This window comes from Engraulis encrasicolus, chromosome 11 (genome assembly GCF_034702125.1).
Source record: "Engraulis encrasicolus isolate BLACKSEA-1 chromosome 11, IST_EnEncr_1.0, whole genome shotgun sequence".
Lineage (NCBI taxonomy): Eukaryota > Metazoa > Chordata > Actinopteri > Clupeiformes > Engraulidae > Engraulis > Engraulis encrasicolus.
Genome location: NC_085867.1, coordinates 18,129,304 through 18,152,724, shown reverse-complemented (window position 1 = coordinate 18,152,724; position 23,421 = coordinate 18,129,304). Strand labels below are relative to the sequence as shown.

Genomic DNA, 23,421 nt, shown 5'->3' with positions numbered 1-23,421 from the left:
AGGAAGTAGCGCTTGTTCTCGACTCGAGGACAGAGCAGGCTGGTCGAGAGGACCAATCAGAGACCTATTTTCGCCCTTTCACGCCGTCGCTCCCTGCGTCGAGACACAATTTTGGGGAGGTGCCCCAGAGTACCTGCGTGATGGGGGGGGCTTCACTACGTTAACTGCGCGGCTCACTGCATCATGATGCAGTGACGCTGATCTCGAGGCATAAACCACCCTTTAGTGTGGGAGATAAGCCAATAAAATGAGTGGATTCATAGTGTTATCCCACTGATACGTGTTGTCAGTAATGTATTGTTGCAATGTTTTTTTGCATCAAAATAGCTGGTTAGATGGTTAGAATGAATAAAAATAAAACTAATAATTATGTCAGTTCGGGTAGGGGGGTGGTTAAATGGATGGGGGGGGGGGGTATAGGTAATAATAAAAGTCATGTGGGAAGTCTGTTCAACACCAAGCTATTATACACTGATGCCTCCAGTCAGCCGTAGACATGCCGTGTGTACATGCAGCTACTGAGAGCTATTTGTTCAACAGGTTAAAATAAATAAGTGCACAAATAGAACTTGTATGTTTTTCATTTGTACAATATGAATGATGTTCACTGTGTTACTGCTGTTCAATGTTCAATTTTTAATGTGTCCTTGTCTGTGACATCATGACCTTCATTACTTGTCATAATAAATATCTGAAATATATTTTAAAACACAAACTTCTCTTATTGATATTTTTTATCTGTTTTACCTATTTTTACATCTGTATGTGACAACTGCTAATCTCCCCACAAAATGTGAAGTGTGTTTGAACAAATAGGCCTAATTTGACAGGTCAGCTGTCAGTCTAAGACAGTGGTTCTCAAACTTTTTCAGACCGAGGACCACTCTGTCCGCCCCCGAAAATGATCAGGATCACCTGTCAACTGAATTGACTGTTGACGGGTGCTTATTTGACACTGCTAATTTTGATGCAGATCACTTACTATTTATTCACATTGATAAGCCTGTCTTATTGTGGTGAAAACATGAACATGTTGCAAATATAGCCTACAACTAGTTTATCTTGGAAAAGTAGAAATCCCCTTGTGGACCACCTGAGCTCCGTCGCGGACCACTAGTGGTCCCCGGACCACAGTTTGAGAATCACTGGTCTAAGACTGCACTGCTGCAGCCTAATTCTATGGCTACTTATTATAGGATACATTGTAATGTTTTATGGCATGCCATGTACCTGTAGTACGGCTTTGAGGACCGGAGGGGACTGTCTTGCAACTGACAAAATAGCAGTCATGATACTTATCTGTAGGCCTACTGTATATTTTGGCATATCATATCATGAAGTATTCCCCAAAAGTCACACCCAACCCAAAGTGGTAGCCTAGGCCCTAGTCTAAAGTGGGGCATGTTGCTCTAAAACAGTGTGCGTTGTTTTTTGTTTGTTTTTTTTACATTAGGGTAATCAGGCCTCCCCCAAAGGCATTAAAAAAGTGACTCGAGTTAGCACAAGCAACTTCCATTGAAATGGGTGTCTAGTTGGAGGTGTGGCATGATGCTTGCAGGCTGATGATGTAACATTTCATGCGAAATGGATTTAGCATTTCCACTCTATCATTCAGCCAGATCAGTCGCACTAGCCCAATCCCATCGATTGTTTGTCCGCTTTGATGGTCTTACTGTAACTTTTGTGTGAGTTTATAGGCTGTTATTTTTGCATGTAGGCCTACATGATCTGGGAACTGTTCGCGACGCGTCCGCGGAAAGGTAATATCACCGTTATAACGGTAGCCTACTACTGTCTCGGGTTTTTTGTGTGTCAAGGAAACTTGACGTGTTAAAAAAGACTTCTGTGCGGGGGAAAAAACGTTTTGCGCGTAGGCCTAGGTGGTGGTCTGCTTTGGACACTGGGGGAAATGGGGTAGTTTGTTTGTTTCACGCCAGCACATTTCCAGTATAGACTATGGTTTTCTTTACAATTACCACATGTCAGTCTTATTACCGCACAGCAGTTATTTCTCTTCAGATAGACAGATAAGAGTGTCTTGATATCCGGTTTTACTACAAAACTAACGTCCGGTGTGAAGTCTTGTTTGTCTTGTCCTCCGCGTTTTGGCCACTGCCCGCGCGGTTGACTTGGCTTGCTGCGCTCTCATTGGTAAGAGAGCACCCCGCGGCTATGCAAACATCGTGTAGCGCTTGTCCTCATAACATCTGAAGTTCGGTTCTCTCTGAAATACTTAACTTGATTTTCTACGTATCATCTGCTGTAACCTACATATGGCTGTAGACTGCTGCATTAATGTGCATAGCCTTCAAGTGAGGTGTGTTATAGTAGGCCTAGATGTCTTCTTGTCTGCATATTTTGCTTTGAAGAATTAAGACGCAACCACAGTCAAGTCAGTTTTTATTGTCAATTTCTTCATATGCACAGGTCATACAAGGAAATGGAAATTACGTTTCTCTCTCTATAGCCTACCATGAAAGGACATATACAGGAGGACTGACATTTAGAGACCGAAATGCAAGACAGGACAAGTAAACCAGAAGACATTGCAAAAATCTGTAAAATTACTACATTTGCAGGAATGCAGCTTGTTTTTGTAAGATGATTTTTTTTATTATTACTTATAGGGTTTTGCATCTGTACTGTTCAATTATAGGACTGTACAATTGTAATAGGCCTATTGCATCTGATGGTATTGAAGGACATGTATAGGCCTATTTGTTAGCTCCTATGTTGTATAATGTAATTTAAAGGACAAGTTCAGTCAATTTCAATATGCTGTTGTGTTGCTCACGCTACCCTTGACTTGTCAGTACCCGGTGATGCCACATTTTTTGGCTAAGCCCTTTCCGAGATATGAGCTATTCTAATGGGGCGAGCGTTTAAAAAAAAAAAAAAAGTAAATTAACATAGGCCTACTCCAAATATTTCCCAAAAGGTACCGCTGTTTGCTAGTTGTCTGCTGATGTTGTATAACCTTTCGGATGTTTTGAGGAATAATTAAATATGTTTTTTTGAAATGTAAACAAAGCGCTGCCCCCATTACAATGACCAAGATCTCGGAAAAGGCTGAAGAAGGAAAAAAAAAACCTCAGGTACTGACAAGTTCAGGGTAGTGTAAGCATTAGGCCTACAACTGCATGTTGAAATTGACTGAACTGGTCCTTTAAGTTTCCTTGACTTTGTGCATATGAAGAAAGTGACCATAAAAGCTGACTTGACTAGATATTGCTGTGTTGAACATTCGCTACTAATTTATATTCCCTTACCCGTACATTATGTTCTCTTAAGTTATCTGTAGCTGCTGTAGGCCCTACTTATGAGTGATTCTACAATTCCCCTACGCTTTTGGCAAAAGCAAAATGTCAATTATCAGTATTTTTTTTCAACTAAATGACCTAGATGTTTACATAGTGTATATATTTAAGTTTCCAAACAAACAAATTGCCAAACTTAATCTTAAATCATTTGATAAATACTCTAATGAAAGCGAACATTTGCTTGATTATTTTGTCAACAGTGTTACGGACAAATACCATGTCATTTCAAACACAAATACTACAGAGTTGAAACAACATACGTTTGAAAGTGCTTATGTCCCTTAGCAATAATGTTGTCATTAATCTGTGCAACTGATATAGAAAATGTGATTGTTGAGCTTCATAAGTAGGATTTTATGATTCACTGTGATACAGACTGACACATTTTCCATTATAAATCCCTGTAACGTCTGATTTGAATTTAGTCGCCCTCCTTACACAAGACTTCCTTCTCCAGAGATAATCCCTAGTGTCTGTTCATATGATTTTTTCAACACATAAGGGATCAATAGCTCAAAAACACTTTCAAAACAGTCAACCGTGTTACTCAACTGTGTTACAGTCAACAGTGCAGGGGAACAAGTCTGCACTTTTTTAGGAGAAAAAAAACAGAGCAGACGAACCCATCTCCCTAGAACACAAATTATTTAGTTTGTTTGTCTGTCAATATGGAGATAAATTGGCAAAAACATACTCCTCCTCCACTGTCATCAGTGTTGCCAGATTGGGCTGGTTCCCGCACAATTGGGCTGCTTAGGATGGCCGTGTGCGGGTAAAAATGGCATTTATCAGAAAAACCCGCCCACTTTTTGCCATAGAAATCAATAGAATTGGGCGGGATTTTGTGCTTCTAGGCGGGTTTTGAAAATGTTTTGGGCTGGAAATCATCAGCCTCATCTGGCAACCCTGACTATCATAGCTAATTGTAACACCATTGACGGTAACACGGTTGACATTTCAGCCATTTTTATGGTGTTGTGCTAACTGAGGACCTCAGAAGTTCCACCACAACACCTTAATCAATTCATGTATTTGTATGCTTTATCTGTGTTTTTCTACATGTGATTTCTAATTCAGATTCTTATGAATATGTTGATAACACAGTTGACAGGCAATTTTCCCGCTATGAGAACATGAAAAAGAATGGATTAAATTATGGAAGGATGGAGCTCAAAACTTACCAAAAAGTCTTCCCATATCCTGCCAAAGAGGTTATGACATCACGTGATGTTATTCGTATGGCCTAAGACCAAACCATTACTGATTTATGGAGGGGGTTTCAGACCGTGACAAGGTTAACACCGTTTTCGTGGACACACACAAAATGGTACATTTCATGTATAATGGAAAGGACAGTGGTCTTTCTGACAGTTTTGTCATATTGTGATGATTACTGTGAATCAACATTTGCAATCGTCTTGGGCAAAACAAGTTTCTTTACATGCTAATATGAAGACTGAATCTGACATTTGGAAAACGGGACGGCATGAAAACGCCTAAAACCAGTATTAAATATTCATTCTTGCTGAGGGAAATAATGCCATGTCTACACTTTCTGTATTATATGAAAGATAAATGTTTTCTAATGTCCAAAACATCATTGGATGCAGTTAATAGTTAGTGGAATTGGCAAATAAAATCCATGGACTTAAAAGCGCAGTCGATTTGTAGAATCACTCCTATACCTACCTTACAATACAGTACAATACTGTAAATAACTAAAATACTGCATAACAACAGCACATATTATACTGCATTTAACCTGTAACCTGCTGTGCTATATTTTGTCCAATAACCTCACACTGACAAATTTGATATGTATTCCCCTACGTAGGCCATCACTTCGCCTGTATGGACCATTATACTGAGCGGTAGGCTAATGGAATCATGATTGCTTGTGTTCTGATGACCACATGTATGATACAAGCGATTCAAGGAGTGCTGGATGGTAAGTGTGGTAGGCTATATCAAATTCATTACATTTCGTGTGTTTTAAACAGCATTAGCCAATCAGATTATCTTTTGACATGTTAGGAAAGTCCCATGTCTCTACTGAAACACATTATAAATAAACATTAGCCTCATCTACACAGTTAACTATGCAGTGTTAATTCAACACTTATTATCATCAATTTAACATCGTCTACGTAGATAGGGGGTGGGGAACCTTTTTCATGTGAGGGGCCACTTCAAATTCCTCCAAGGGCCGTAAAAGTCCTCCAAGGGCAGGATTTCCCCCTGCACTTTAAGCCTATATTGAAGGCACACCTTTAAAACAGACACCACCTTCTCTAGGTCCCCTGAATATAACTGAAGTGTATTGCACATATAATTTCTAACATTTCTTTACAACATATGTCATATTTCATGTGAAGCTGCATAACATTAAAGAAAAAGCAGGACAGCACTCCAAGTTTATGTGGTTTATTGCCCGTCAGACGTTTCGGGGTCAACCTTCTTCAGTGTCGGCTTTTGCCCGACACTGAAGAAGGTTGACCCCGAAACGTCTGACGGGCAATAAACCACATAAACTTGGAGTGCTGTCCTGCTTTTTCTTTAATTCATATATTCTCGAGGAATGAGCACCCAGTTGTTTACTTTGTTTGAGTTGAGCACGTTATAGTCCTAGTTTAAGCTGCATAACATTGAAATTATATTGGGGGCCGGATAAAACGGCCTCAAGGGCCGTAAATGGCCCTGGAGACATAGGTTCCCCACCCCTGATCTACATTGTATTTGGTCCCAGACTACTCTCTACAGTAAATGTTGAATTAACACTGACGTTTTTACTAGTGTTGCACCAATACCGATACCAGTATCGGCCGGGGCCCCGATACTGCACTAAAATGGTGGTATCGGTATCGGCCGATACCAACAAATAGGGCACCGATACCATTTACAGATGCTAGTATTACAGTTAAACGGAGCCTTGATCTTAGTTCTTTTATATCATAGGTATTTAAAAGTATAAAAAGTTCTACTGGAGTAGGCAGCAGCCTGACAAAGCCATAATAGCAATGATGTTACATCCAAGTAGTAGCCTATATAACTTTTTATATATATACTGTATATAAATTTCGAACAGAGTAGTATCGGTATGGTATCGGTATCGGCCGATACTGCATAGTCAGGTATCGGGTATCGGTATCGGGGCTAAAAAATGGTATCGGTGCAACACTAGTTTTTACCCTGTACCACACCATACATTTGTGTGTTCCAAGCACCACAGCTGGATATTGCACGTGGTCTTTTGGAGAAGGATACTCACCGGCATGGAACAGAGAGGACCATCGAAGTGCTTTGGACAGATGCCTCTTCAATAATAGGCACGCTAGAAGAAGTCACGTATGACATCGAGGTCTTCTACACTGGACAGGAATATGCTGTGCACAGTGTGAGTTTTGTCATAGTGTTCTTGAAAAATCTAGTTTCATTTTGTAATCTGGAAACACACACACACAGTTATTGTTCTTCTTGTTGTTGTTCATGGTGTTGTTGTTGTTGTTGTTGATGTTGTTGCTGCTGCTGCTGCTGCTGTGGTTGTTGTATTATCATTCAGAGAGATGGAGAATTATGCAAACACAACATATCAGCAGAAACAACCCAACTTTTAAAGATCTGTTATGTATGGTACTAGCCTATCAAATTTTAAATGAGCATACGTTTCTCTCAAAACAATAATCTCTCCTGGCTCTAATAACTGATTGCACAATTTGCCATCTTAACTACGGATTGAGCATTTTGAAAAATGACAGCGTTTTGGTTTGTATTCATTCACAAAAACACCCTAAGTGTCCCAGCATGTTTTGGAATGGGGTTTGTAGTGTACTCTTTCTTCTTCTTCTTCACAGGACTCTGTTGAGAGAAGGCCCAGTCTGACTTTAAATGGGACTCACAGCTGGATGTGGACCTCCCCCCTGCCCCTGCAGTGTCTCTCACACTCAGTACGGATTCGGGCCAGACACCGCGCCGACATCAGTGACTGGACACAGCCCAAAGAGGTGGAAGGTCAGTGAAAAGCCTTGCTCTTGCTCTTGCATTATTATGGAAAGTAATCCCATTTCCTGTCATGGGAATTTTGTCCCACTCTACTAGTATTTACCACATGGAGTGAAGGGGGTCTTCTCGTTTCAAATATAATATGTAGAATATGTAGTAGAATAGTAATAGAATCGTACTGTAATAGGATATGTCAGTATTTGGTGTAAAACAAGTTCTGGAATATTCTGTTTACATGTGTGGAGGAGCGTTTGTGTGCTACCAGAATATTCCCGGGATACCCGCGGACCACATTCAGAACAAATAAAGAGCTTTAAAATGTTCTATTTTGGTCCGGAATATTTCCTGCATGTAAATGCACCCATAGTTTCTTATTTTTCTTCATCATAACAGCAATAAACCTAATGACAATAATGATAATCATCATCATCATCTTATCTGTTTCTCTCAAGGTTCTGGTTCAGATGGTCACGATGTTTACCCAAAAGATGACGTCGTTTTAGCTGGCAGTCGAAAAAAATTCTGCTGCATTATTCCAAAAGGAGCCCAGCTAAAAGAGGTCGAATACAGACGCAGTCCAGTGCAGAGCTATACCCGTGTGGAGCAGACCTATATAGTTGAAGTGACCCTTGTGCCCTCCAGCCGTTATGGCGATGCCGTATCCTGTGTCATAGAAGGGGATCAATACGACACTCATGTGTTCGTCGGCTGTGAGTCAAATACATCACATTACCGTAACTCCTTTGTGTGCTGTTCCTGCAAAGTGTCTATGACCCTATTTACACGTAGTATATGGATGTTTTTGCAAATATGTGTGGGCATTTTGTTTATATGTAAACAGAGTCCCCAAAACAGATATTTTTTTTAAATGGACAAAAACGCACATGTCACAATGGTTGGCCTATATAATATAACCTGTCCCTTGGTATATTTGTTCGTTCGCATCCAATGGCTGCATTCACTTTCAGTGAGTGTTGCTGGTCTCACTAGATTTTAAACACTGCTTTGAGAATAGGTGGTGACAGAAAATTATTTGTTGTCTGTAAAGCCTATTACACTTTGAACATTACAGAACTTTTTTTTATAAATCCCTATTTTACAGTGATGTTAAGTGTGTATACCTTTTTTGGGACACCCTGTATTTGCAATAACTGGGTAGATGACAGATAGGCAGTAAAATTGTTTATGAGGGGGAAAAGTATATGTATATGTAGTGCAGCAATTCATCTTTCAAAAAATCCAAGTGGTCACAATGTTGGTGTATTAATTGATTATTTATTTACGTGGATAACGCAATTTGCTGAAAATATGTCCTTTGGTGTGACGTTAAGAAATAAACATATTAAGTAATGTAGAAATGGCTTGATGGAGTTTTATGAACATTGTTACACTCTTCGTATTTATTGCATTTTTTTAAAGTCTTAATTTAATGAGAAATAACCATATAAGGATTTTTTTCCCATTAGAGGTGAGCTTATTAGAAACCTTCGAGGAAATACAGGGATATCTTTCTTTTTAAATGTTCAAAATTGTCCGAATTTATACTAACATTTCAGGGTTGATAATTTGGTCTTCCATAATGCAATATTCAGTGTTTTCAAAAATATTGTTAAGCTCAAACAAATATTTGAGCGTTTAAAAAATGTCACACCGTAGGACATTCATGTCACACTAAAGGACAGAAATGCAAAACTGAGCCAGAAACAAATGTATCAACATGATTATTTTGTCTTTTGATCATAATGTAATGCTGTAGTCAATATGGACCTACACTTTATGCTTATAAGTCTTTAAGTCATAGATTATCAGCCTATCGTAACACCTAATGACAGCCATGCGGTCATTAAATTTAACCTGCAGAGCTCATAAGACTCGTACTGAAGTGTGACCTTGGCATGACCATCACACCTCACCCTCTTTGCAGGTATGCTAATGTCACACCATTGAACCTGTAGTGTGTAGTGGCCAGTGCCTGTTTGGTATCTCAAGCTGGACAGCACATTTATGCTATATTGAGCTCTCCACAGCATACTTTATTCATCTATACCTCTCTATACTCTCTCACTCATCTTTCCTTCACTGTTACCGTTCTATTTTATGGTTTCAAAGCACCATTAATGACATTTTATATCCTTTGACAGTATCTAAAATCAACAGCAAATATTCATCAACAATGCATTAAAGTATATATTCCAATGGCCAATAAAGGAATAAGTAATTTGAATACACAATATTTATCTAGTCAAACAACAAAATGAACAAAAAATGTACAACCAGTTGTTTTAAAAGCTATTTCTCAGATATCTAGTCCTTTGGTGTGACCTGTTTGTCCTTTGGTGTGATACTCCAAAGTGTCACACCATAGGACTTTTACCATCACACCATAGGACTTTTGAGATTTTGAGTTAATTTAAAGCCGTGTCGTTGCCAACTGAAAGACAATTTCACCTTTAGTAAGATGCATTTGCATACATCTACATGAGAAAAAAATATGAAAATATATACACTATTGTCAAAATGTATTTTATGGCTGTCACACCAAAGGACTACAAAACTAATACATCTTGTGGTAGCAAAACGTAATTGATTGATTGAAGAACTCTCAGAGAAAAACCTAAAATCCACCCTTGCCATTGGCTTCTTAAGGGTCTAAAGTCACAATTTATGTACCGCTGGAGCTTCAGCAATAGATAACTATCCACAGAATTACCCAAAAATATGATGTCACACCATAGGACATTGTTTTCTGTGACAAAGTTTCATAAGTCCATACGGTCTCAGAAAAACAGGAAAAAAATTAAACATTGCCACTTGCTAAAGTAGACACCTTGAAAAACATGCCAGGGTTGTTTAGATAAATGAGCTTTGACCATTTATTTAAAAATGTGTTAATATGGAGAACCAGGCTTGTGACAGTCACACCATAGGACAAATGTGACATTTGACTCAAAATTAAGTATACTTATTTAAGCTCTGGATGTATTACACATTACCTTTTCACAACAACGACACTAGTTTAATCATTTAAAACATTGACAATTTTGAAAGCATGAATGTAGTTAATTTTAAGAGCCTGTGACAGCAAAATGTACACGTCACGTCATCTACCCAACTACAGCAGGCAATGAACCGTATATATGTATTAAGTTCATCATGTCTAACTGTTTAACTTAAACACTTAGGGTTTTCTTTTACCTTAAGACATGTAAAAGATAAGGCAAAAGAAAACCCTAAGTATTTAAATGAACCGTATACTTGCAGATGAGGCCTGAATTGTGTCAAGTGACTTATCTGGTTTGCTTTGTGTCCTGGCAGATTCTCCTGAAGTTCACAACTTTACATGTGAGACAAGAAATCTCAATGTTTTACAATGTTCCTGGATTCAGGGTGATGATAACCTAGTTGGACCTAGTCGGAAGACCAATTATACTCTTAATGGAAGGTACAGTACAGCATTACACGCTCTCTCTCTCTCTCTCTCTCTCTCTCTCTCTCTCTCTCTCTCTCTCTCTTTGTAGTCTTACTACTATTTCAATATAGGAATATGTTGAATTATACAGTATATTGTAATGTAATAATATATTGAATATAATCTCTCTCCCTCTCTCTCTCTCTCTCTCTCTCTCTCTCTCTCTCTCTCTCATTCACACACACACACACACACAATAAGAGTTTTATACAGAAAATGGTTTAGTTTCAACTTTCAACTATTTCATAACTCATAACTGATATCCATATTTTCAGGTCATGTGAAAACTCAGTTCAGTGTTCAGTGAAAATATCTGCACATCAGGAGGATGTGATGTTGCTACTTACTGCTGAAAATAAAATCAATAGAACGCATCTCAATTATACAACTAAACCCAGATACAGAGGTAAAGCAAACACTTGTATCACTCACATATCTTAACATCTGACTGATGCAGATGGGATCGTCAGCTATTTTCTTCGCTGAAAAAGCGTAACTATATCATGATAACATTGCTATGACATTACTGAGAGTGTTAAATAACAGATTAAGACATTATTTTTACCATTTCAGTGACACAGTCACTTTCTATGAAGCCCATATCTATCGTGCATTATGAGCACATTTATAACTTATAACAACAAAACTTATAAAAACAGCACTGTGATTAATTATGATGCACATTATAAGTATAAATATTCCCCATTTCACTGCCAATTGTGCTTGCACAAGGAAGCACGTGACAAATAAAGATGAAATGCGTAGGTGGCAAAAATAGAAGTAGAAGAACAAAAAAACCTGACACAGTTTCCTTCCTTTCCAACACAAGTAACTACAGATACTGTAGACCAGTTTGTTCCTGATTCTGCGTTTTGTTTGATATTGATCAAAATTGTGTGTTTTGCTTAAAGGTTTTTACCGTAAGTTTTTTCAGTAATAACAAAGTGTATCCACCTCATTAGGTGCAAAGAAATAACTGGTGTAACAACTATATAATATCATGTGCTAGTGTTGTACTTGCACCATGAATTTACATACTTTTACTTTTGACAAACGCTGATGAGCTGTCTTTGGCCTCTTCTGACTGCAGTGTATTTAGAGAGCCCCCGTGGTCTGAACGTCTTGGATTTAACCTCAAGAAGTGCTCGTCTTGACTGGGCTTGGCCTGCTGGTGACCTTCAGGCATTACCAATGCGATGTCAAATACTCTGCAGAGGCGAAGTCGCTGTGAGTGTTGCTAGAAAATGGAAGTTAATTTGTTATCTCGACAAGTGGTTGCTACGCAGCGCTACATGACACAATGCTAACTCTAGCACGTTTCTGAAATGTCTGATTTTTTAGAAAGATATGCAAGAGATGGATGGTGCAAAATGTTTTTTTTTTGTCAATCTAAGCAACCACAAACACTTCCTACACTTTAAAAAGATGTGCAAGGAAAACAAAGCTTTTGCCAAAGGTGTTTTGAAGACCCATATCTGTTTCCTATTGCATTGTACAGTGTGAAGACACTGAGGAGACAGGAGAAGGCTTGCACAATGTGGAGATTCGGGACCTCCACCCATACACTAACTATTCCGTGAAGGTGCGCTGTGCTTCAGCCGAGCACTTCTGGAAGTGGGGGGATTGGAGCAAGGCGGTCTCATTCGTGACCAAAGAGGACAGTGAGTACAGATATTGAATATGTTTCAAAATTACAAATATGTATCGAGATCCAAACTTCCACCGAAGTCTAAAGAAGAAATCTACAGTAAAAAAGTATTTAGATTTAGATTTTTAATTATTGAATTGAAAAAAGAAAAGACAAAAAAGCATGGTCATGGAACAATTCCTTACTGTAGTAGGCTACAGTACTGACTGATTTTTAACCCAGTGGATAGGTGGGCCTGGGATGTTTTTTATGGCTCTCTTGGTATCCATTGCCAGTCATAATCAGTTTCATTGTAGAAGCTTTAGCACATGCACTTCAGCCAACTCACCCATGGACACATCTCCTAAACAGATCCTGCTTCAAAATCTCCCCCTTTTGTTAAAGGTAGACATATGAGAATGTAGTCTGATTATCATCGACTTTCAAATCTCTTTGAGACTTGGTCTGACCAAGACCATAACAATTAACGTTTCCCAAATGGAATGGTTGACCTGCCTCCCTAGGTTTGGTACTTGTTGACTGGTGTCCAAAAAAGTGGGTGAAGTTCCCGTTTTTTTCTGGAGATCAGAAATGATATTTACATTGCTCTTGGCCTGACTAGAAGCAACACTGAAGGTGTTGCGTCACTAGGAGGGCGTGGCCTGGCTAATGAGAATGTAGGATTGTGTCCAGAATAGGCCATGGAACTATGCGGCTCATTGCAGCTATGCTGCCCATTCCCAAAATGTGATCTTTTAATGGAAGTAATAAACTAATATTTACTGGCATGAGCAAATGGCATCTGCAGCTAGATGACTAGTACTGGAAAGTCAGATGGCGGACATGGAGGAGATCCACCTTTTATGTATGAAACGTGTAATTTTCACAGTCATAGTGAATAAATACAAATTGATGGTATTGGAGAATACCAGCATAAATTCTGGACGTAATCTACTAAAATCATGACATAGGCCTACTGTACCTTTAGATCTGTTGTTCATGTATTGATGATAGTTATTTTAACTACAGTACATCTGTTGCCTTTTCCTGTAGGACCACAGCCCGTGGATGTGTGGGCGACCGTTGACACCAACAAAAGCGTCTTTGTGATGTGGAAGGTATGGGCATGAGAATTTGCATGTTACAAAGCAGAGTAAATATACTGAGAGTACTAGTAAATAGATGCTGCGTGTGCAATGCCAAATTCAGATCTCAGGCAGAGCTAGTTTAGTGTTGAATGCAGAAGGGAGTTTAGTTATGTGTATTTTCTTTCTAGAGCTTTAGTTACAGTATATCCATTTTTATGCATATTATCGAGTTATTTTATATATTAAAAATGCTTAATTTCTCATGCTTGTTTTATCTAGGCTGCATACATTTGCTGTGTGCTTGTTTATATCTCATATCCTCTTTCTGGAATTTGATGCATCAGGTGCTTTCTCTAGGAACAGTCCACCTCATTTCAAGAAAATGCTCATGTGTAGACAAGTCCCAGTAAAATATTAAAACAAATAGGATTTTTTGTCTGTTTGCATTGCCTAGTTTAACAGTATAGCCAAATTAAGCGTTCCAATGCAAGCCTATGGGAGCAAACAAAACATCATCAAATGTACTTATAAACTACTTCAAAACAAATGTAAAATTCACCAGAATGCAAAACAGCTATTCAATCCCGTCCTCTGATCACTTGTGGCTTGATGCTAATGCTCCCATTTACTGTACTTCCAGTGAATATGCTAAGCTATGCTAATAATTCGATAACAAGAAATCTAAGTACTGAAAACACTGAGAAGGAAATGATATGCACATTCATGAATAATGCTTGGGAATACTGCAAATATGTGAATATCAAAAAAGGGTTCATTGTTCCTTTATGCTTATTGCTGAATGGTAATGACATTAAGGAGCCACTAGGTGGCCCTTGTCTGGCTACAGCTTCTAATGGCCTGTTGTAAAACTTATCAGCTTTTACAGTCAATTAAAAACCCTTATGCATGACATTTGCGTCATTTTGAAGTGTAAGTCATGGAAAAATCAACTAAGGACTTTGAGTAGGACATGTCAGTTGGATTATTTCACCAAAGTCTCCTTCAGAATTGTCTTTTTGAGGGGTGCTGTGGCGCTAAGGCCCCCTCTTTTATTTTTTTCTGCTGACAGGAGCTAAGTGTCAAGGACAGTCATGGGAAAATATTAGATTATGAGCTGTCATGGGATGGCTCGTCAAAGACCGCAGAGCGGACACAGCAGTGCGTCATCATAAGCAGCGGCGAAGAAAAGAGAAGAGTGAGCGTCATCGCACGGAACTCTGCAGGCTCCTCACCGCCATCTACCATCATCACCCTCCCATCGCCATCGCCATTAGCAGGTCAGACCTGACCTGACTCCCGCCCTCCCTCTGCGTGACATTGCTGAACGCAGTCAGATGATGTAAATTAGGTTAGGTCAGACCTACCTACCAAATAACAAAGAAAAAAAACACACATCCGTCTCAAAAAGGTTTGGGTGCGGGACTAGCAAAGTCACATGAAAAATGAAAATTAAGTCCGCACACCAAGCTCCCGTTTCTCTTATTTTAATGTCACTAGAAACGGGAGCTTGGTGTGTTGACTTTCATTCCTTTTTCATCAGACCTACATATCAACCAACGTGAATCAAGACACATTCACACACCTATGAATCAAAGCTTATTGACACAACTTTAGATCAAGGCACATTTACACAACTTTGAATCAAAACATATTGCCAGACTCTGGGACTCCTGCCAATCAATAGTCTGTGCCCGTCCATACCCACAGGGATAGTGTGACTGATGGTATCTTCAGCCAGGAGGTTACAGTGGCATTTGATACAAGGGGGTGAAAGCTGCCCTCTAGGAAATCTGAAGTTATCTTTTTACACGGACAATTTAATTCCGAATTATATACTGTATTTTCATTACACAAAACACTGCTCAAATGGTTTTATCAATTTAGGAAATGACAAAATTTAGCAATTTTTTTTTTAATTTTTTTTTGGGGGGGGGGGTTTCTATTATCTCGCAAAGATGTGAAAGAAGTGCACGCTCTCAGTGGCAGCAATGGGAGTCTGGAGCTGTCCTGGAGGCCAGAGGCTGCTGCCAGCTGTGGATACGTACTGGACTGGATACCTGTAAACAGCCAGGACACATGTGACCTCATGTGGAAGAAGATACCAGCTGGACACAACAGCACAACCATCAAGTCAGGTGAGCCCTCAAAAAAGAATGCAAATAGAGCCCTCTGCTCTGACATACATGGATTCACAGTGTTTGTAAACACAATGTTGTGAGGAGGGGCAAGACACTGGCAGCGAACCACGTCAGCTAATTTTTCGACCGACAGCCGTTTCCAACAATCAGAGGTTGAGTTGTGCGCAGCTAGTTTTGTGCAGTCAGGAGAAAACAAAAATTTTGAACCCATGTACTGTATAGTGCTGTACCTGCATAGCTCAAAATTTGGCTCTTAACCAAGGGTGGGCGCCAGAGACTTCAGATGGTCTGCAGAATTTGTTGTCTGTGTCAAAATTATACTTGGGAATAATCCAATTAGGCCAACAGAATCACAGCAGCACATCCAACAGGAAGGATAACCAAAGTTAAAACCAAATTAAAACACTTTTTTGATCCCCATGTTAAGTTGTGAAGTATTGATTGATCTCTCAAGCAAGAGGCATTGTAGTTTTTGATTTGGGGTTGGCAGGTGTGGCTGTCTTTGACACAGGTTAAGAAGCATTGTTTAAGCCTTTTCAATGTTTTGTATGGCTAAGCTTTCAGTCTAAAGACCTTCCTTTGGGTGCACAGAACACAATACTCTAAAACTGTGTAAGCTGTGAGAAACTTGTTTTAGTCAATTTGTTCAAAGTCATGAACTTGAATGAAATACTCCAGATATGCTGAAGAAGATTCTCTAAGCATCAGCTCCCATGTTCACATTTAAAGGGGCTCTATGTAGGATTAAAAGTTTAACTAATCACTGTCCTCAGTCAGCCGATGCTTATTTGAGTCATTGGTTAATGAACAATGACTCTCGCGACCACTTTCACAGTCGGCTGTCAGAGAACCCCAAATGTAACATCAGACAGAGCGGTCCGCTACGAGTGTCGTGGGAAACACTTCTCACACGAAAAATTGCTTTACGTACCATATTCAGATTTGTATCAACAGCTGGCATTCTGCGATGAAAAAAAATTCTCACAGCGAGCTTGTTTTAACAGCATTTTTACATGACGGTGTAGATTTTGAGACAGGCATTCCACGGGCACCGCGCAAACTACGTCATCCTTCATTGTGCCCCTTTAAACCTGCCATAGGAATTCTTCAAATGCTATGGATGAGCAGCGTTTCTCTGTTATACTATTTCTTCCCAGACCCAGACAGTGACTTTAAAGGAAACTCTCCTCCTTTCAGGAAATTGATTGCCTGTAGTTAAGGCCTAGTGAAATATGAGAACACATAGAATGCTTAGTTTGACTGTATAGCCACATTTAAAGGTACACTGTGCAGGAAATGGTCAAAAAAGGTACTGCAACTATGCTGCTCATTGAAACTGGGCTGCCTATTGCCAAATTTGATCTTCACATGAAAGTTTACTAAGTAATAAACAAATATTTTCTAGTATGGTCCAAGTACAGTCATTTTTGCAGCTGAAAATGGCTATTTTTGGAAATTCAAAATGGCGGACCATGGGGAAGATCCCCCTTTTCATGTATGAAAAGTGCAATGTTTCCAGTCATAATGAATACTTAGAATTTGATGCTGGTGTATTCATGAAAAAGGTAACATTAGTGAATGGTCTGCATGAATTCTGGAAATAAACAACACAAAATCTCACACAGTGTCCCTTTAAGATAGCAAATGGAAGTCTATGGTACCAAATAAATCATCATCATATGTACTTATAAAGCACTTTAATTAAGAATCGGCTGACTCAGGACCGTGATTAATTAAACTTTTCTACCTGCAGCCCCTTTAATGTCAACCCAAGTACTGAACAAAGTGAGATATGCAGCACATCCATGTTTAATACTTGGAAATACTGCAAATATGTTAAAATCAAAAAAGGGTGTACTGTTCTGTCAGAGTAGTGCATTTGATGGATGACTCTGCTATATGTAGCACATAGGCGCCACCTAGTGTATAATGTGTAAAGCTGGAAATTGGTAAAGTTTTTAAGTAATACACTTTGGTAATGTGCTGTGATGTATCCCTTCAGGGTTCAAGGATGGAGTGCGATACACACTTTCTCTATACGCCTGTACATCAGATGCCCCAAAGCTGCTGGAGACATGGGAGGGCTATGGTCGAGAGGAAGGTGCGGAAAGAACTCTCTTGAATAACCAAATTAAATTGTATTAAAGGAGAGTTCCTCCCAATTTCAACATGCAGCAGCTGCATTGCACGCGCTATCCTTAACTTTTCTACCCAATCATGCAAAAAATTGTATTCAGCCTTTTTTTTTTAAGGTCTGAACATGCTCCAAAAATATAATTGCAAACGTTATGCAACATCAGGGAACACCTTTTGGAACTGCAGCCCCTTAATGCATGCCGTACTTCCTGTGGCACGCTGCAATAGACATTGAAAGTTAATTACTATAGTAGGCCTACTACACTACTATGACTGTGCACGAGACCTTTAGTAATACATTACGACTTGGTCATTGCCATTCTGGTAACAGCTCATTTACAATGCCGTGTCTTAAGGGGTTAAGGAAACCAAACCAAGAGAATTAATTAAGTTTCTAACCTCCTCGGAATTCACTGTGTAGCATATACGCTATTCACTGTATATTCCCTCACTGCATAGCATGTACTATTTATCCTTTTTAGTTGTTTTTGTATTCCCTATCGCCCAGCCCCAAACATGGCCCCTAGCGGTGAAGCTATGAAGCATGTAGTAGTTACCATAGTTTCACCATCGTTAAGTTACAATATTTCCTTAGTATTTATTGACTAATATGAATTTTCTTCCTCATCCCTCAGCCCCAAACGAGGCCCCTGGCAGCGTCCTGGCAAAGCAGGATGGTCTGGATGTTGTGCTCAGCTGGAACGAGATCCCGGTGGAGAACCGGAGAGGCTTCATTCAGGAATATCTCATCAAGTATTACCCCAGCTCCCACCAAAACATCGGACCACCTAAGACACGTAATCAGTTCTCAATGCATCAAATAATCACTTTGTGCAAAATCAGCATTTGAAATGACCAATAAGTTAGACCAATAAGTTAGACACAAGAATAAACATAACAATAACACAAAGCATGCTAATGATTATTTTTCAACAAATCTCTGGTTAAGTCAACTACGACTTAATAAGAGCATATTGTGTTGTTCTGTGCTCATTCTCAGATTAATTTGCATTATTCTGTACGCGTTATAGTATATGTATGGATGTTTTGTAACAGTTGCATGCATTTATTGATATGTACTGAATAAATCTTTTAGGGTTTACTGCTGTGCGTCAGGGGAGAATGCAGGAGAAATTTGAAGGTCTTCTGGCTGACACCTATGAGTTTTCGATAAGTGCAAAAACATCTGCAGGCGAAGGTCCAGCAAGCAAAACGAAGATCACTGTCACCTCACAGAGTATGGATACACCGTTTTTTTTGTTTTCTCTAAATGTCTTCGTATTAACAAAAAAGCACCACAGTTTTACGACCACATATACATTTTACGCCTCTTAAATTACCACATTGTAACCCCCCTGCTTCTCTCCATATACCAGTTTTTCTCAGCCACATCATGCACCTTTCTTCATATCTGACCTGAGCATATTATCTCAATAACCAAATGCGAAACAACATGATTGTCTTGTATTGTTTAAAGAAAGTTGTCTGCTGATGATACAAGTTCATAGTGATACACACAATATGCAACATTTTATAGAACTATCATCCAAAAAATTGCTCATAAAGTTGCCTTGTAGTCTGTTATTTCAATATATGAGAGTACTAGATGGCTTTCACTACTAGTTCTCGACTAATCTCTCTCTCTCTCTCTCTCTCTCTCTCTCTCTCTCTCTCTCTCTCGTTCAGCTCACCAGATGATTGTGAAGAGTATTGTCTCCCTGGGCTTTGCCATCCTACTCGTTATTATATTTGCTTTTCTCCTGTACCGAAAGAGGACATGGTAAGACAATAATTATAAGGTGAAAAAGTGGATCGCACTCGGGTTCTTTTTTTCTTCTTTTTTATTTTGTATTCACATAGCAGCAGAAGTGTAGACAAACGTTTCAGCTGTTGCCTTCGTCACGACAAACGTTTCGGCTGTTGCCTTCGTCAGTGACGAAGGCAACAGCCGAAACGTTTGTCTACACTTCTGCTGCTATGTAAATACAAAATAAAAAAGAAGAAAAGAAGAACCCGAGTGCGATCCACTTTTTCACCTTCCAAGTTATTCAACTGGAGACGCACCACACGGAAGAGCGCGGTGTATGAACTACTACTAAGACAATAATTATACCAACAGGCTGTGTAATCCAAATCATTCCGTGTGTGATATAAAATGCACCTGAGGTCCCCAGCTCTGCAAGCTATTCATTATTATATATGATTGCAGGTTAAAAGAAAGATTTTACCCACCTATCCCAGCTCCTCGACTTGACTGCTCCACGTCCCATGTAAGCCGTTGTATAAAACATATGCATTTTTACACAAATGTCAATATCACTGGCACACCAGTTTGATTTGATCCAAAAATGTTGTCGATTTTTTTTTTTGCAGGGGATCTACAACTGTGAATTACTTCAGATTGCTGCTGAGAATGTGGAACATACAAGACCTTGCAAATTAGAACCAGCTGCTGGAGATGAGATGTTTCTCTCATCTTTCCCCGTCACGGAGGTTGACGACGGTGCAGCTGCATTTGACAACACGGTGTATTTACTTGCTAATGCCCCTGGCAATGAGCAGGACAGCTGCTGGGGTCAACCTGCAGCGTTGTCAGACAAGGCAACCTACCAAAATATTCCTGCGCCAAACTCCTGTGTCCAACCGCCAAACACAAGATGTACGACGACGGCACAGTGCTACAGCCCCCAGTCTCCCCCAGTACACACTGAAGTCTTACCATGCTCAGATTCTTACCAAACACTGCAAGATGCCTGCCAGGAAAAACAACCGGGGGGGCCGCAATACAGGTGTGACTGTGAAGACCATGTGTTTTCAGCTGTGGTGCACAGTCCTATCTCGGTCAGTTCATCACAGCCCTTGATTGGGGACGTGTTTGATTTCATGGGCAACACACTCTCTGACCTGGGAGCATGCTCCGATTCTTACCAGGCCCTACATGAACTGGTGCAAGAACATACAAACAATGAACAATAATAAACAAATAAAATGATGGACTATATAATACTGAAATAAATGGTAAGATTAATTAGTTGCATAGTTTTTATAATGCTGAGTATATTTTCTGTATTGCTGTCTTTTTTCTAAGTCTAAGTCTGAGTCTAATTTTTTTCTAAGTTTACTCTGGGTAAAAATATCTGCAAAATATAATGTAGGCCTAATTAATGTAATGATCATTTGGAGTATTATTCTTTTTTTTATGTTTTATTTTTAAAGAAGTGATTTCATTGAATTGAGTGCATTCTACTGAAAAGATCACAGCAGTCTATCCAGGACATGTTTTTTTTCTCTCTGCAAGAAAATGCATGGGTATAGTGTATTTTGTACATTTGTTAATTGTGTACTGTCGCATTGCATTGCAAATATATATATTTTTATTATTATTATTGCTGTTTTGTCATTAATATTTTAATATTATTATCTTCTTATTATAATATATATATATATGTATAATAGTGTACAGTTGAGGACGATATCATTAGCCCCCCCTCCTGAAGTTAGACATCTCTCTTGATTTCTCAGTGAGAAGGACCATTATGAACCATTTCTCTAATTCTGGAAACAAATACATTGATGGAGATAATGTCTAATGAGTTGAATTTGGATTTTTCCATTTTCACAATGAGTTTAAACAAAAAAGGGAAAAAATGGTAAGGACAAAATTATTAGCTCCCTTATCATTAATAGTCAATAGAGTGCCATTTATGAACCAAAACTGACATCAGGCACTTTGATTAGTTGTTAACTATGTTGGCACATGCCCTACCAGGGATTTTCTCATTGCAAATAGTTAACCTGGTCCAAATTGCATGGATGTTGAGGATGGATAGCCTGATAAACCAGACTAAATTTTGCCATCCAGCGGGTGGCGCTGGTTTACCAGGCTAGAGGATGGACATTCATTTTCAGCACTCCTCAAAGACTATCTAAAGGATTGAGATCTGAACAACGATGATCTGAACAATGATCATGGTTTTAGTAACCTTGAAGAACATTTGAACAATTTTGGATGAAAGTTTTGGATTAATATCTTATTGAAAGATCCAGTGAAGATCTTAGCTTCCTCTATGAGCATATTTTTGCATGGTCACCTTCCACATTCTATCATAATCTTCTGTTTTTATGGTGCCGTACACCCAAACAAGGTTTCCTGTGGCTGAGGCTGCCACAGAATGATGCTTCCACCACCATTGCGGAAATCATGTTGTAAAGTTTTAAGGACTATCCCTTTCTTCACCTGACAGAAGGAGAATTCATGCATCAAAGCAGGTGCAATTGAATCTCATCAGATGAAAGCAGAGACTTTCAAAACTCATTTTTGACTTTCAAATGTTCATAGGCAAAGCTCAATAACACTCTGATATGCACCGCCTTTAGTAAAAGGGTTCTTCTGTGATGATGGCCCCAAAGCCCAATATGATGACAAGCCCTAACAGCTGTCTTTCTTGAAATAAAAACTCCAGGTGAGGCCAGGTCAATAACAATCATCTAGGCAGGTGTCCAATGCTTCTTTGGTCTAATGAGACTAAGCAGTTTCCACAGTTACGCATAGTGGTGGGGGCATCAAGTTTTTAGACTGTTATTCAGCCTCAGACACAGGGAGTCTGGGTCTGGATCTGGATTGATGGGTCCTCCAACAACATTGTAACCCAAAGTAAACATTTAAATTCGTTCAGAGGTTCTTCAAGGACACTAAAACACTGTGCTCAGCATCCATGCAATTTGGACCAGCTAGAACACTTTGCAGTGAATAAATGGGCCAAAATCCCTAGTGGGGCATGTGCCAACCTAGGTAACAACTGATCAAAGTGCCTATTGTCAGTTTTGGTTCATAAATGGCGTCATATTGACTATTAATGATCAGGGGGCTAATAATTTTGTCCTTGTCATGTTTGCCCTTTTTTGTTTAAACTCATTGTAACGATAGAACAATGCAAATTCAACTCATTGAACATTATCTCCATCAGTGTCTTTGTTTCCAGAATAACAGTACTGGTTCATAATGGTCATTGTCACTGAGAAATCAAGAGAAATGTCTAATTTCAGGAGTGCGGGCTAATAATATTGTCCTCAACTGTTTATAGCATATAAGTATGCTGTATGTTGATGGTTGATTTAGCCTGTTAGAACACGGTCCACAATCCAGCTGAGGGCTCTTTGAAGACCCTTCACATGTTTACATTGCACTTCTTGTGTGGTACAGCACCAAATACAAAAACAACTGTCACTTCTTAACAGAGTCTGTGTTGCATCAAAGTCATTCTTATATCACATAGCACTCAATATCTAACTTTTTCCGCCATCTCCCTTTGCCTGTGGCCTCATGATGCAAGGCAAGATGTCACTGATGTCTCGCAAAAGCACAATTCAAATATCATGTTCTCCTTTGCAATCAGAATGTTGAATGGGCAGGAGCCCACCTAAACATTGTTTCAAGGGAAAATGTTATAGCTTTCTCCGTGGTGGTGGGGTGATGGCAAAGTACAAGGCTATAAGCAAAAGGATAGGATGAGAGGTTGGATATTATTGAGGTGGACTCTAGGGGTACACAATCTTACACAATCTTACACAATCTCTACACAATCACAATCTTATACAATCTTCAAGTACTGTACAGCACCTGTAGGGGGCACCAGTGCCCCTT

At 39.3% G+C, this 23,421-nt stretch overlaps 1 protein-coding gene across 3 annotated transcripts; it reads left to right on the top strand.

The window, feature by feature from the left end:
• The first annotated feature begins 1,610 nt into the window (after positions 1-1,610).
• Positions 1,611-21,128, top strand: LOC134458027 (leukemia inhibitory factor receptor-like). 3 transcript variants are annotated; one of them, XM_063210109.1, is made up of 19 exons: positions 1,611-1,760; positions 2,468-2,596; positions 5,155-5,268; positions 6,542-6,714; positions 7,172-7,328; positions 7,772-8,029; positions 10,635-10,761; positions 11,064-11,194; positions 11,879-12,015; positions 12,287-12,449; positions 13,469-13,533; positions 14,573-14,780; positions 15,459-15,638; positions 17,644-17,742; positions 18,413-18,574; positions 18,874-19,014; positions 19,464-19,557; positions 19,987-20,047; positions 20,151-21,128. In XM_063210109.1, the coding sequence occupies exons 3-19, from the start codon at positions 5,208-5,210 to the stop codon at positions 20,751-20,753; spliced, it is 2,820 nt and encodes a 939-aa protein (XP_063066179.1). In that variant the 5' UTR covers positions 1,611-1,760; positions 2,468-2,596; positions 5,155-5,207; the 3' UTR covers positions 20,754-21,128. The 3 variants fall into 3 exon arrangements, with proteins under 3 accessions (XP_063066179.1, XP_063066178.1, XP_063066180.1); XM_063210108.1 differs by lacking the exon at positions 2,468-2,596; XM_063210110.1 differs by lacking the exons at positions 2,468-2,596; positions 17,644-17,742.
• The last annotated feature ends 2,293 nt before the right edge of the window (positions 21,129-23,421 follow it).

Bases quoted from the DNA above. Each gene is read 5' to 3' on its own strand.
- LOC134458027 (XM_063210108.1), top strand. From the start codon at position 5,208: ATGATTGCTTGTGTTCTGATGACCACATGTATGATACAAGCGATTCAA. The intron at 11,195-11,878 runs GTAAAGCAAACA...TTCTGACTGCAG, and splicing joins AACTAAACCCAGATACAGAG to TGTATTTAGAGAGCCCCCGT. The intron at 19,558-19,986 runs GTAAGACAATAA...ATATGATTGCAG, and splicing joins CTGTACCGAAAGAGGACATG to GTTAAAAGAAAGATTTTACC.